At 35.8% G+C, this 13,117-nt stretch overlaps 1 protein-coding gene across 1 annotated transcript; it reads right to left on the bottom strand.

Annotated features, from left to right (window-relative positions):
* Positions 1 to 5,951: 5,951 nt before the first annotated feature.
* LOC106156992 (dnaJ homolog subfamily C member 3) lies at positions 5,952 to 13,022 on the bottom strand. The gene is made up of 11 exons (XM_013532455.2): positions 12,863 to 13,022; positions 11,514 to 11,618; positions 11,165 to 11,289; positions 10,736 to 10,810; positions 10,164 to 10,307; positions 9,671 to 9,852; positions 9,142 to 9,367; positions 8,606 to 8,726; positions 8,320 to 8,452; positions 7,984 to 8,129; positions 5,952 to 7,559 (listed from the first exon to the last, which is right to left on the bottom strand). Exons 1-11 carry the CDS (start codon positions 12,939 to 12,941, stop codon positions 7,420 to 7,422), a joined length of 1,476 nt encoding a protein of 491 aa, XP_013387909.2. The 5' UTR covers positions 12,942 to 13,022; the 3' UTR covers positions 5,952 to 7,419.
* Between the last annotated feature and the right edge of the window lie 95 nt (positions 13,023 to 13,117).

Here is a 13,117-nt window from a genome sequence, read left to right as displayed (position 1 = left end):
ACGTTTTTGGTTTCAAGAACTATAAAGAAATAATGGTGGGGGAGAGAAGGGATAATAAATACACTGAGGCCTTTTTAAATTTATAAACAATTAATTTCATTTCTCTTTTTCAGCCCATGCCTCGTTTGGTTCCACTGGATCCGGCCGTGGTGGGTGTATTGGGGAGGGGGTTGGTGGCCTGTCTTGAACTCCCCCTGGTGGGGGTGGCACTGGTATCACTGGTGGTACTGTCTGTAAGTTCACATTGCAATATTTTACTTATTGAATACATTCATGTTCATATCTTTTTTCCTGTCTTAGTTGAGAAAGAAGAGAAATCTATTCTTTCTATTTCGTTTGAAAAAAGATAAAGAAAGTTAACATTTTATATTCACCGCGAGTTTCCGAGATCGCTGGTTGAAAAACTTCCACAATCAGTGTAGACCTACTATAAACAGAGGGTTGCTGGAAGTGGATGTGATTTTTTTTTTTTAGTTTCCATTCATCTATGAATTTCAAGGTGTCTAAATGTAACTCAAAATTCAAAACTCAAAATTCAATTTGGATACCAAAATATACAACCTTTATACTCAAGGTCAAAGAGACGTTGGGACTTGCGTCAATTTCCAATAATAAGTCATTGTATCTAGGTACTGTAGTCTTCTCCCCAAGTATGTATATTTCTGTATTTATAGTTTCTGTATTCTATATTTATTCGTAGTCATGGGAATACAGTTGATGTCCATAAAATTTTTTAAATTTGGCATTTTCTTATGCAAATGGGGGCTGGAAAAATATGCTCACTTCATTAAAGCATATGAAATCGATTTAAGAGATGTTTTTTATTAGTGTTACTTATAAGTTATACCTGTATATAGTGTGACGCAAAGGAAATGTATTTTGAACCATTGTGGATATCTATTTGATAGGGCCTATCTATAATAAGGCTATCGACCACATTATCGGGCAATGAGTTAATCCATCAATTAGTGACTGAAAACGGTAGATATAAACCAACTGAAGGTCGGTTCACGAAAGAAGTGAGTCATCAATTAAGAACAACAGTCTAACGTAACTAATTCAAAACAGGTTACTAGAATGCAAATACTACCTGTAATAATTTTGATTTTTGCATTACATGGAATTTCATCCTATGGTTTTTTTCAGGCCAAGCAGATGCAGAGTCAGCTTTAATGATGCCGGGGTGATTAGATATTTGTGCTCGTATTGTAAAACGGAGTGGGGCTGGATACGCGTTCCCATATGGTATAGAGGGTGGCCATATTGGATATGGATCCGCGCACCTGTCGGGTGTTGCTGCGACGTAAGGAATCAGCGGTGGTGCTAATGCACACGTGACGTCACGTCACGTAGTCTGAGATGATCAGAAGATAATGTTATCAATAGAATTACAATATCCCGATAATTTGTTTTTTTTCTATGGATAGGTTATAATCGGTCTGTTTGTTTGTTAAAAAAATATATATTTTTCTAAAACTTCACAAATTTTGATAGAATTCTAAGTATAGACAGTCATTAAGTAGGAAAAATGGTCAGAATTTCATTTTAAAAAATTATTCTTTAGCGGTCCGTTGTCAATCCTGTCTTAACGACTATTAGAAATTTGAGCATATGAAAAGTTATAAGTCGAAAAGACCTGTCTATATTTTATTCTTATATAATTAGTTCCCTTTTATTCTTCTGTAAAATGTCAAGGAATAAATTTTGACGGCACATATAGTGTTCTTTACATAATGAGTCAGTCTGATGTGTATCATCTTGAAAAAATACCCAGAAATATTTGCCTCAATAAGAAGATATTCTAATATATTCCAATTTTGTTTTCATTTTGATGTTAATGAAGGTCAGAACATAATGAGATGAAAATGTAATCGGTAAAAAAATACTGGATAGATAGAACTTGACATCATAAGAACTGCAACCTGGTGTTCAGACCAGTAAATTTTAACATTAATAAAAATGAAAATTTATTCGATCAGAGTCGCGGGCTTGGGCACGCGACTCGTAATAAGTTTCAATAGAAGCTTATATCTCTTATGTACATAAATGACAAGTTCTTCTTCGCACAGTAGGCCTTATGTGTGCATTCCGAATGACACAAAGACAAATTGCAAAGCAACATTTTATGACTTTGCTACATCCGGGCTTCCGTCCATGCCGAACATTCCCGCAACGATTCTGCAAAAACACACATTGAGCACGTTTTGTGCTTTTAAAACTTTCGGTGTCGGGTAACAATGGGTCAGATAAAATGGGTCGGATAAAACTATGGCAAATAAAACTGGGTGACGTTGCAGAGAAAAACAATATGGAAATAAACGAAAGTGCCCTTGTTGCTGGTGGGTAAAAACTAATTTTTATGCGTGAAAGATGCTTTAAGAGACCATAATCGTATTGATGGCATAGATATTTCCGCTGCCAAGCCAACTTATGTAACGGCACACACTCGGCAATTTTCGTAAAAGTAACGATTTTAGACATTTTCAGTGGGACGTCACAAAACAATGGCCTACTTTTAAAAAAATCAATATACTGTTATTTGTTACTACGATCAAAAGGTACATTGTTTAATTACCTTATCTAGATTCAGTAGTATACATTGTAAGGGCACCAGTGTTGCTGTGCAGGTTCCCTGCAAACCTTAAAGGCCTACTGTGCTCTAGGAACTCATAGCGTTCACTGCTTTTTTTACAGTATAAAAACTATAAATCGACGTCAAAAAATTGTTCTTTTTAAGTTTTAGAGAGAAAAGATGAGATTTAGATGAGAAAATTCTGATTGGTCAGTTTCTAGTGACGTAACCTGGGTAGTAGCTTCCCACAGCTGTACTAGTAATAGTATATACTATGCAGTAGGTAACTAAACATCCAGGTGTCAGAAAAACAAAATGCCGCAAAGTTGTGTTGTTCCCGGGTGCCGTAATGTAGGTTACGATAAGAAAGACATCTGCTATTATATCCTGCCTGCGGATGCCGTAAAACGTAAAATTTGGCTCAATTCTCTGAAGTTAAAAAATCCCAACACAGTGTCAAAACACGCGAGGATCTGTAGCGACCACTTCGAGCCGGAATGCTTCGTACGTGACCTGCGAGCTGAATTGTGCGGTGGAAAAGCACGGAGAAAACTAAAAGATGATGCTATACCCAGTATATTCGATTTTTCGGAGTACCAAAATGCGACAGTAAATGCCAGAGCGCTGCCGACGAGAGTCTTACCTGTAGGATGTGTGCATGATGCGGCCGTCGAAAGGAAGAAGAGAGCAGCTTCTAGAGCCCAAAAAAAGTTCGTAGCAGAAATACGCTGTCGAATTTTTTGGTTATGTTAGTGAAAACTTTAATATTAACATGATAGTGGACTCAAATTTTTACTCGACATACTGCTGCACTGATCACGTGGAAGGCGGAAGTAGCGAGGTAAGTTGCAGAGGTGTGAAATGTAGTGTCCGATGCTATCAGTCCGATATCTTTGGCCTTTTGTCCACTGACCTGGCTCTCCCGGAATGACACTGGTAAACTGCACGGGTGTGAAAAATAATGTTAGCTGTCACACCTGCATTATAAGGTAACTTTCTCTTATCAGTCGGGATAAGAACGTTCAGCCGACGCGACAGATGGGCATGTGTGAAAAACTATGTTCGCTGCCCTGCTTCCAAACCTTTACTGTTAACATAAATTTGGTGTATTTTGTTGGTTAATAAATGATAAGCACGTAGGGAATTAATCTTCTTTTGTGTATCTATCTTCAAAAGTTTGAATTTATAAATGATCATGTAGTAATCAATTGCGTGTATCGCTTTTAGTTTGCACTGCTAGCAAGCGGATAGCTGAATCGAATATGGCTTTCTGAGCCTCGACGCAAGTGACGTCACTCGCCTCAAAGCGCCACCACGCGGGAGTATCATAAACTAAATTCACACCTGCATAAAATCGGCTTTAAAAACTAAATAAACGTAAGAACTTTTTTTTCATTACTCAAAAATGACTTTTGGGCACCTAATGGATAGTTTTAACCCGTTTTTTTTCATCACAGTATACCTTTAAAACCTGTGCCGCCATCTATTGACCAGGCGCAACGTTCTGGTCATTTGTGTATTAACCCATTACAGTGACGTCATATTTGCTCCGTAACACTAGTCCCGCGGCCATGCTGGAGGGAATGAACGACGGGGAATAGTAGCGGTAATATAGGTGAACCAAATAAAATAAAATAAACTTCATATCGCGATCAAGTACACCAAAGGGAAAAGGATATATACAAGCTGAAGCTTCAGCTGTTCAGCAGGATCGACCAATATGAACTCAAGACAGTCTAAAAACATGAAATCCTACCAAATGCTACTTACGTATCCAACATCGTGTTGTCACAAGATAGTTCAGTTATCTTGTACTACATTTTTCTTGTTCATTGGGTAATAACAGTTATAGTTTGAGAGAGTTTAATGTGTAATCATGTTTAACCTTACATAGAAGCAACTTTTTTCATAAAGGATAGCTATAAGGAGAAATTTGAGCTGATCATCAGGATAAACCCTTGTGGACTCAAGGAAGAATGTATGCAGGATTGTCATAAAGTATGACATGAAATATTGCTGTCAGTTATGACATATCTCTACATCGTGAAGCTGTCAGAAATTATTTCAGCATTCTTGTACTTCATATTGGTTCATTAGAAAGTACATGTAACAAGACTGTTGTTTGAGAGAGTTTTATTATTCACCATGAATGCAACCATTCATATAAGCAACATGTTAGGATTTTATTATTATTCAGTCATTCACAGAAGCAAGGCATTTTTCACACTTATGTATTTATGATGTCCAATGTAAAATAACAATAATTCAGTTCATGAATTGATCTTCATTTCTGTTTTTTTTTTTTTTTTTTTTTTTTTTTTTTTTTTTTTTTTTTTTTTTTTTGATAATTTACTTGCGCCCAATCAGTGTGGCTTGGTGGGAAATGCCAGTCAATTTCCTTTATGTAAATTAATAGAAAGATGACAATTTTTTTTTTTTTTTTTATTCGTATTGTAACTTACAACATTACCGTTGAAAGGAGCAGAATTTAACATTTTTACAGAGGAAAGTGCAAATTCATTTCATGAGGTTATATGTCAATTACACCTAAAGTAGAATTTACTTGCAAAATAAAATTACTCTTATCACTACACCAAATCGAAAATTAAGCCACTAACTTCCAAATGCACCTCATAGAGGTAATTGATTTAATTGGCCCAGCTCAGCTGTGTACAGTACAAATATAGCCTTGACACTAATTGGCAATAAAGCTAACCAGGTATTAAAGAGGTAGGTGACAGCCGATAAAATCTAGAGAGCACCGTAACTGATAACAAATTACACCCAAGGCAATAGGTGAGTCTTCATTATAAAAGTCGAAACCCTGCCTGGGTATTTCCACACGTTTTAACAAATTAACACACTCTCCACCCAAACTTTTTGGGCACTACTTTAAATATATATGTAGTGTACGTGCGCCCCAAATGTACACACCTAGGTCTTTGGTTTTCTACTGTTTTTCCTTTTATGGTAAAATCTGCACAGCTGGCTCTCCATTCTTTGCTATAAAATAAATTAGTTTTATCCTTTACTTTTCCGAAGATTCTTGATTCAAAGCCACCTCGCCGTCTCTCCTCCGTTTATGGTTTTAGTTCCTTCACCATGGATTGTTACCACTGCAGGCAGCCTGTGAACGCTTGTAAAGTTAGTTATCTTCTCTCGATCAAATAACCTGCAGTAATTCATCATTTTGCTCGGTTAAATATCAAAGAAAATACAGAAAACGAAAACTGAACTACAGGCATGGCTTGTTCATGCGCAGCAGACGATTCCGGTCTCCCTCCAGAATGGCTGCCGTTTGTTTTGATGACGCAGGCTCTAATGGGTCAATACGTAAACCGATATAAGAAAATCGAGGCAAGAAAACGGACACTTACAATGAAGAAAATCAACAATGTACACTTTATTTGGTATACTCTTCGAGATAATACCCCACGATGTACCCAACCTGGGCCGTCGCAAAGGGTGAACACGCTTAAAAATACTTTGTACTTAAATCCAATCCGGTTCACACAAGGTACAGATCGACGTCCACAGTATAACGTCCTATTGAGCACGTGTAATGCAATGGAATGGAAATATGGTTACAGCAAGTACTTTGATCGTAAAATATATTTCATAAATACAAATGTTCAGACAAAGTTTTAAACCTTATGTTAATAAATTGCGTATTATCCAGCGAGAAAAAGGACTCTTCAAATTCATTGTATTCTACATCATTGAGATCTCCAGACAAAATGAAACAGCTATAGTTTGTACATACAACCTCGTATTGTAACAGTATAGCTTCAAACATACAACCACACTCCCCACGTGTGACTTCATTTCACTACTGGGGTATTCTATTCATCACTTACTACTTGAAAGAAAAATGAACATTCCCGTTTCCGAACTATCCAGATAGGGTTATTAAAACAAGCGTTTCTTTGGGTTTTACATAAAATATAAAATGCCCAGTTCATAAGATTCTAATGGAAATGCAATACCTTTCTAGTGATTTTTTCTTAGCGAGGTGTTTAGAAACGTACTTATCATCCCTGGGTTCTGCCCACGTTTTGAAGCCAAAAAGGGGACAAAAACACACATTTCAGGCAAAAAGGATTTTAAAAAGAAATAACAAGGCAGATAGAAATGTGTATGAAATGAAATAAAGTTTCTCCCACTGCGGATTGCTGTTTTCATTTTTCATAAGACCCACCAAAAACGCGTAATCGTCATTTATGGTCAACGGGAACCCACCGAGGACTTGACCTTGCAGTAGTCTTTAAGAAGGAGTTTCAATTCGTCAAAGCAGGCCAGCTCTTTAACTTTTCAAATTCCCACTGACACCCGCTTGTACCATAGGTGTGAACACATGGAGGTTGCATGAATGGCATTTAAAATCTATTACCGGACTTGTTATTCATTATGGTCGGCAACCTTGCCGAGCCTTAAATTGATCTCCTGAGAACACAGGCGGAATCATTGAATATACAACGTCTTCAGCTTCAATAAATTGTATAGTAAGTCCAGTTGTAGGTAAAAATACTTTCTTCCTGTAAAACTCGACTGGATGGCTAATCTATACTGTAATAAAGCGGTTAAGTTTAAAGAAACTTACACGCATCGGACCCAAGGCCCCGGACAAATATTTCAGCTAAATTCAGAACAAAATTCTTAACGTTTCACCAAAGGAGCCATGCTAGCTTCTACCTATGGCCGAACCAGGTGATCGCCCCAGTGTATTCATTTGAGGAGTAAAACAATATGCAAAAAATAATGTTGGTTGAAACAAGTCAGAGATTATACACAGAAGTGGCATTATTGCATTAACGCGTCTTTTTCCACGCTCTCTTTAACTTCGCTGCCTAGTTGAAGTGGAATTTGAAGTTGAAACCGTCACTACCGAATGGATTGAACCCATGGAAGAACGGGTTGCCGCGGCCACCTTGCTGTTGCTGTTCTGGATCCAGAGGGTCTTCTCCGTTGTCGTATCTCTGTCTCATTTCTGAGGAAAAACAAATGAAAAATCTCAACTCCAAGAATATAAGTCTTGAACATGGTGGTGATTTTGTTAATAACTACCTCTATTTGCTGTTATCAATGTTTAGATTACGCAAACGAAGAGTTATAACATGTGGTACAGACATTACATGAGACACCACATGCCGTGCTCATTTCAAATGCAGGCTACTTTTATATTTAAAAAATCAATAGCGAAAAGATGTCTGCAGTGAAAATATGGATGATACATTGGGATTTCCTAATAAAATATCGAATAAAAGACATAGAACTAGACTAAAACGTGAAAACAATCCTAAGTATCCTTATTTTAATTAAAATTTGTATAATGATTAGAAATAAGCAATGCTTAATTCACTTGTGTAGCAGAAGTGGGGTAACCATTGTGTTTGGGGCCACATTATACAAACCTGGGTCTGATAAAACTTCTTTGGCGGCTGCAATGTCCATAAACTTTTTTTCAGCCTTTTTCTTCTCTTCCCCATCAAATTTATCAGGGTGCCACTGTAAAGCTAGTTTCCTATATGCTTTGTTTATAGCTCTTTTATTTGCATTTCTGAAAAAAAAATTAAAATAAAAAATGTGATTATTAATTTTGTTATGAAATAACCCCAATAAACTTTACATAATGAACATTATAAAATTTGCCTATTAACATTTAAATTAAGTCCTGAACAAAATTAATCAAAATTAAACTGTAATTTTAAATAGAGTCCAATTCTCAATCATGCCACCTTCCAACCTACCTTTTTACACCTAAAATTTTGTAATAATCTCTCTTTTGTGAATTTTTCAGCAGTTTCTGTGCTCTCTGCTGTCCTTCCTGTGCTCTCTGGTTGTTTTTGTCTATATTTGTGGCTTTTTGGTATTCTTGAACAGCTGAAAATTTTAAACTTTTATGTTAGTACACCACTTCAACCACTTTTTTCCAAAAAACAAAATGTGCAATTAATTTTGAAAATATATGAATAGCAAAGCTCTTAACAATACATCTGTGGCAATAAGCAATGATGATAATTTCTATGGACTCACCTTCTTCATACTGTTCATTATTTATATAATTTTCTGCTAAATCACACCTGGCTTCAATATTATTTTCATCTATTTCTAGTATCTCTTTACACCACTTAAAAGCTTCTTCTATATGTTTTGCCTGAAAAACATCAGGAACAAAGTTTAACAAACTGACATCAAGATTAGCTTTGTATGTATTTTTTTGTCCATATCCTGATATTAAAATATACAAAAAAATGATACATAAATTTAAAAAAATAATAATAAATATACAAAATGATAAAGTAAAGAAGTCCACAATTATCAAATCGTAGACAGACCTAGGCATGTTGCTCCACATTTTTATTTTGCTATTTTTTTCCAGTATTATGACAGTGACAAATGATAATAATATTGGTACTTTTACTTATTCAACATGTGCTCTCACAGAGCTGCCACAAGGGGGAAGACTCCTCTCAACGCAACCCAGCATTGTGTCTCCTCTAACACACTCCACTAACACAATGCCACTAAGCATTGCCTTCTCTAACACACATCACTAGCACAATCCTTACCTTCATATTACAGTGACAGGCATGTCCCTTAGCCCTGTGTATATAGGAAAACACTCTGTCTTCTGTCTTTAGAATAGCCTTTGATTTGCTAACACAGTCCTCATACGCCCCATTGCTCTGATAATCCTGGACGTCTCGCAACTGTTTTGTAAGTTTTTTCACTTTTTTGTAAAATGGGAAACATTTCTTGTGGTCAGGGTCCAGCTTTAGGCACTCTCTGATTTGCCTGAAAATTGAATTGATTCAGTGACTGAATTTGATCTGACTTATTCTTTTAACCTAAAATACAACACACTATTGTACCTATATTTCTCCATTTATTGAAAAATAGTTTAAATGTGTTGAATATTTTGTCATAGACAGTATAAAAATCATACTGAGTTGATAAAACACCACATTTCAACTTGTCTGCCTTCAAGTCTGTACACATCAAAGATGTCAGCCTAACTTCGCAACTCGTCAGCGAGTATCATTAAAACCTCTGTTTGTTACAAAAGACCATTTTCTACCAAATCCCAGACAAACTTACAGCAACGCCTCCTCAGCTTCCCCCATGTCGTAATGCAGGTTACTCAGCTTGTAATAACCCTCCGTGTTGTCTGACACCAGTTTAGTGGTGGTCCTGAGGTCCCCTGATGCTTTGAAGTAGTTCCCCTGGGCAATGTAGCTCTCGGCTCTCAACTCACGGAGGTCTGCATCCCAGGGACTCACCTGGGTGTGAAAGACATTTTATATATATATTTAGTATCTTTTTTCTAAATTCCATTTTCAATGCCAAGAATATCATGCACACAAACACACTGAATTATTTTCAGACTGATTATTTTTTTGAGAATGAGAAATTTGCGCTGAAGGAAATTTCATTCACATTTGCACTTTCTCTCTCCCTCTCTCTCTCTCACACATTTACTATGCAATATAACTGAAAATTTCACACTGATGCAAAGCTCCAGCCCATTTTCACACACACACACACACACACACACACACACACACACACACACACACACAGTTTCTCTTACATCTATTGCCAGTGACACAGCGTCAATAGCTGCCTGGAAGTCGTGTTGTTCATAGTATTCCTTGGCTAGTCTGATGTTTTCTCTCTGAGGCTCCAACAACTGGAGCTGTTTTTGTGCCTCGGCATTGCTGGGGTCTACTTCAAGCTGAAAGAAGAACATCACATTCATCATAACTTTATATTTAAAATGAACAACATCTTCCAACTCTAATTTTTAAAAGTTAGTTTATTTCTTTGACCATAATTTTTTTAATAGAATCAAAACTTAATGAAATATTATTGTGAATTATTTTTGCTTACTCCATGTCATCATCATTAGCTCAATTTTCTAGACAAAGAGAATTTATCTTTTCCACAATTTTCCCATAATTTCATCAAAACTGATCAGTGCTAATAATAATAATAATAATAATAATAATAATAATAATAATAATAATAATAATAATAAAACTGCATTATTCAGTATTCTATCCTCATAACTGGTATTCTGGCCCACCTGAAATATCATAAAGCACTTAGCTATATTTTTTCATCTTTAGTGAACAATTTCTTCATCTAAAAGAAGACACTCACCACAGCCAGGTAATCTTCCTCCGCTTCAGAGAGCTTCCCTTGTTTCAGTAAAACATTCCCCCTCTGCAGCCTGGCCTACAAAAGCAATCCACCTTTTTTAATTTCTTGAAAATTCTATAGTTGTAATATCACTGTCTGTCTCGTTGCACTAAATATGAACTTATTTAGATCATTATATGTCCTCAAACAACGTTCTGTAATGACCAAAACAACACATAGCTAGTGAGGCTGTTCTACAATGTTCTGTAAGTAATACTGTGGAAAAACATTTAAAAAAAACAAAAAAAAAAAACTGAAAACTGATGCTAGGAATAATGAAATCAAATTAAAACTGTCCAAATCATTGTAAATGACCCTTGAAAGTTCATAAACTTATTTAGATCATGTTAATAAAATTTAAACTTAAACAGTTAATTATTTAATACTAACTGCTTGGAACTTTGGATCCAACTCTAAAACTTTGTTTAGATCTGGAAGAGCGGACTTTGATTTTCCTAAAGCCAAATAAACTGTGGCTCTTCTAAAATACACCAAGTAATTACTGGGATCCCCATCTGAAATAATAGAAAGTGACATCACATTTATAAGACTGATTATCTGACATGATTTTGGGCTGTAAAAAATAAGTAGGAAGAAATAGTTCAGTGGCCTGATGATATTGATATTGAATTTGAAAAAAAAAAATGTTTGTGAACAAGAAATGAGATGTAGATCGTTAACAAGCAAGGTGATTTAAAATGTGTCTGGAAAATAAACAGGGTGTGACAAGATGACTTACCTATAGCTGCGTTAAAATGTGTCAAAGCGTCTACAAGCTGTCCCGCAGCTAGAAACTTCTTCCCCATCTCCAGGTGGCGCTCTACATCATTATTACCAAATATACCTGGCGGAAAGACGATGGATATGGCAAATTTAACAAACATGCTTCAGTTGAAAAAAAAAAAAATACTTCAAATAATTGATTTGTTAATTTAAAGGGATAATAACTCTTCGTATGAGATCTATATTTCACAATAAAAACATTGTGACCAACTCATAGAAATATAATATATTCTGTTGTACAAGAAAAACGGCAGTTATAGCTATTATTCTGATATCTGAGATTGTCTTCAGACCACGTGACCTCCATTGATGGCTGTACTCTGTTAAAATCTCTTAAGAGATCTCTTAAGAGATTTTAACAAAAAACCAAACTTTTTAGAAAAAAACCAGGGACTAACTTTGATAACTCTGTTAAAATCTCTTAAGAGATCTCTTAAGAGATTTTAACAAAAAACCAAACTTTTTAGAAAAAAACCAGGGACTAACTTTGAATGTAAAAATGGATTCATTAACCATTGGTAAGTATGGGAAAATTGTTGTTTACTCCAGGAAAATTCATTTTTTGGCCAAAACAAAGAGTTATTATCCCTTTAAATCAATTTACCATGAACTGGTGAAATATTGACCAAAATTAAACTCTGTTGATATTTTGACTGAAATGAAGCTTCCATGATATCTTGACTCCCAACAATCTCAAGTGACTTTGTCATTCCAACAGACATTCAATCTTATAATTTCACCTTCTGAAAGAAAGTGACAACTGACAGTAACTGCAATACTCCAAATCTTGGAAAATGAGAGAGAGAGAGAGAGAGAGAGAGAGAGAGAGAGAGAGAGAAAGGGAATAGCAGTAGTTCCACTGACAACACCCTGCCATATGACATTCTCTACTACTTAATGCCCGCTATTTTCTGTACATTTTGTATTACACTATTTTTTCACAGTAACTTTGCAGAAAATTTCTGATAAGTGGATATTTTATAGTTATAATAATTAATTTACTAGTAATTGCTACCAGTAGTTTTCCTGATAATTTACTGTTAGACTATTAGCTTTGGCTGTGTAAGTGTGGGTTTTGTTACAGTGACATGACATTATTGGTTCATTTTTAAATACTACTGGCATTAGCGAAAAAATCTACCTCTGCTCCTTCAACATAATTTCGTTAGAAGTCACTAGAAAGATATTCTCCACTTAGGTCGGGTAGCACCACAGCCAAATACATGACAAGTGACTGGTACTGAACACGGTAGTGACAAGTTCTAAGGTACACGGTCGAAACAAAATAATCAAAATTTTACTCACCATATATATGAAAATCCAGAGCTAGATAAAATATAGAAAATGACCTAAAAAGGTGCGATATCGATGTAACCTCTCGCATTTTGCTGGTGCCGCTGCTACACACACGGCTTCTGCTAATGTACCAAGATGTTGGTCAGCGTGGGGTAATTTGATTGGCTGAAGCAATTACTTCCGGGTCAATTTTGTACACGTAGTGTGTCTTGGTTAAATGATGTTCTAAACACCACCTAATATCATATTCCCAACACGCAAGCT

This window comes from Lingula anatina, chromosome 10, assembly GCF_051362555.1.
Source record: "Lingula anatina isolate TDL-2025a chromosome 10, LinAna3.0, whole genome shotgun sequence".
In the NCBI taxonomy this organism is placed as follows: Eukaryota; Metazoa; Brachiopoda; class Lingulata; order Lingulida; family Lingulidae; genus Lingula; species Lingula anatina.
Note: the sequence above shows the minus strand (reverse complement) of the source record. Positions and strands in the feature narration are given on the sequence as shown.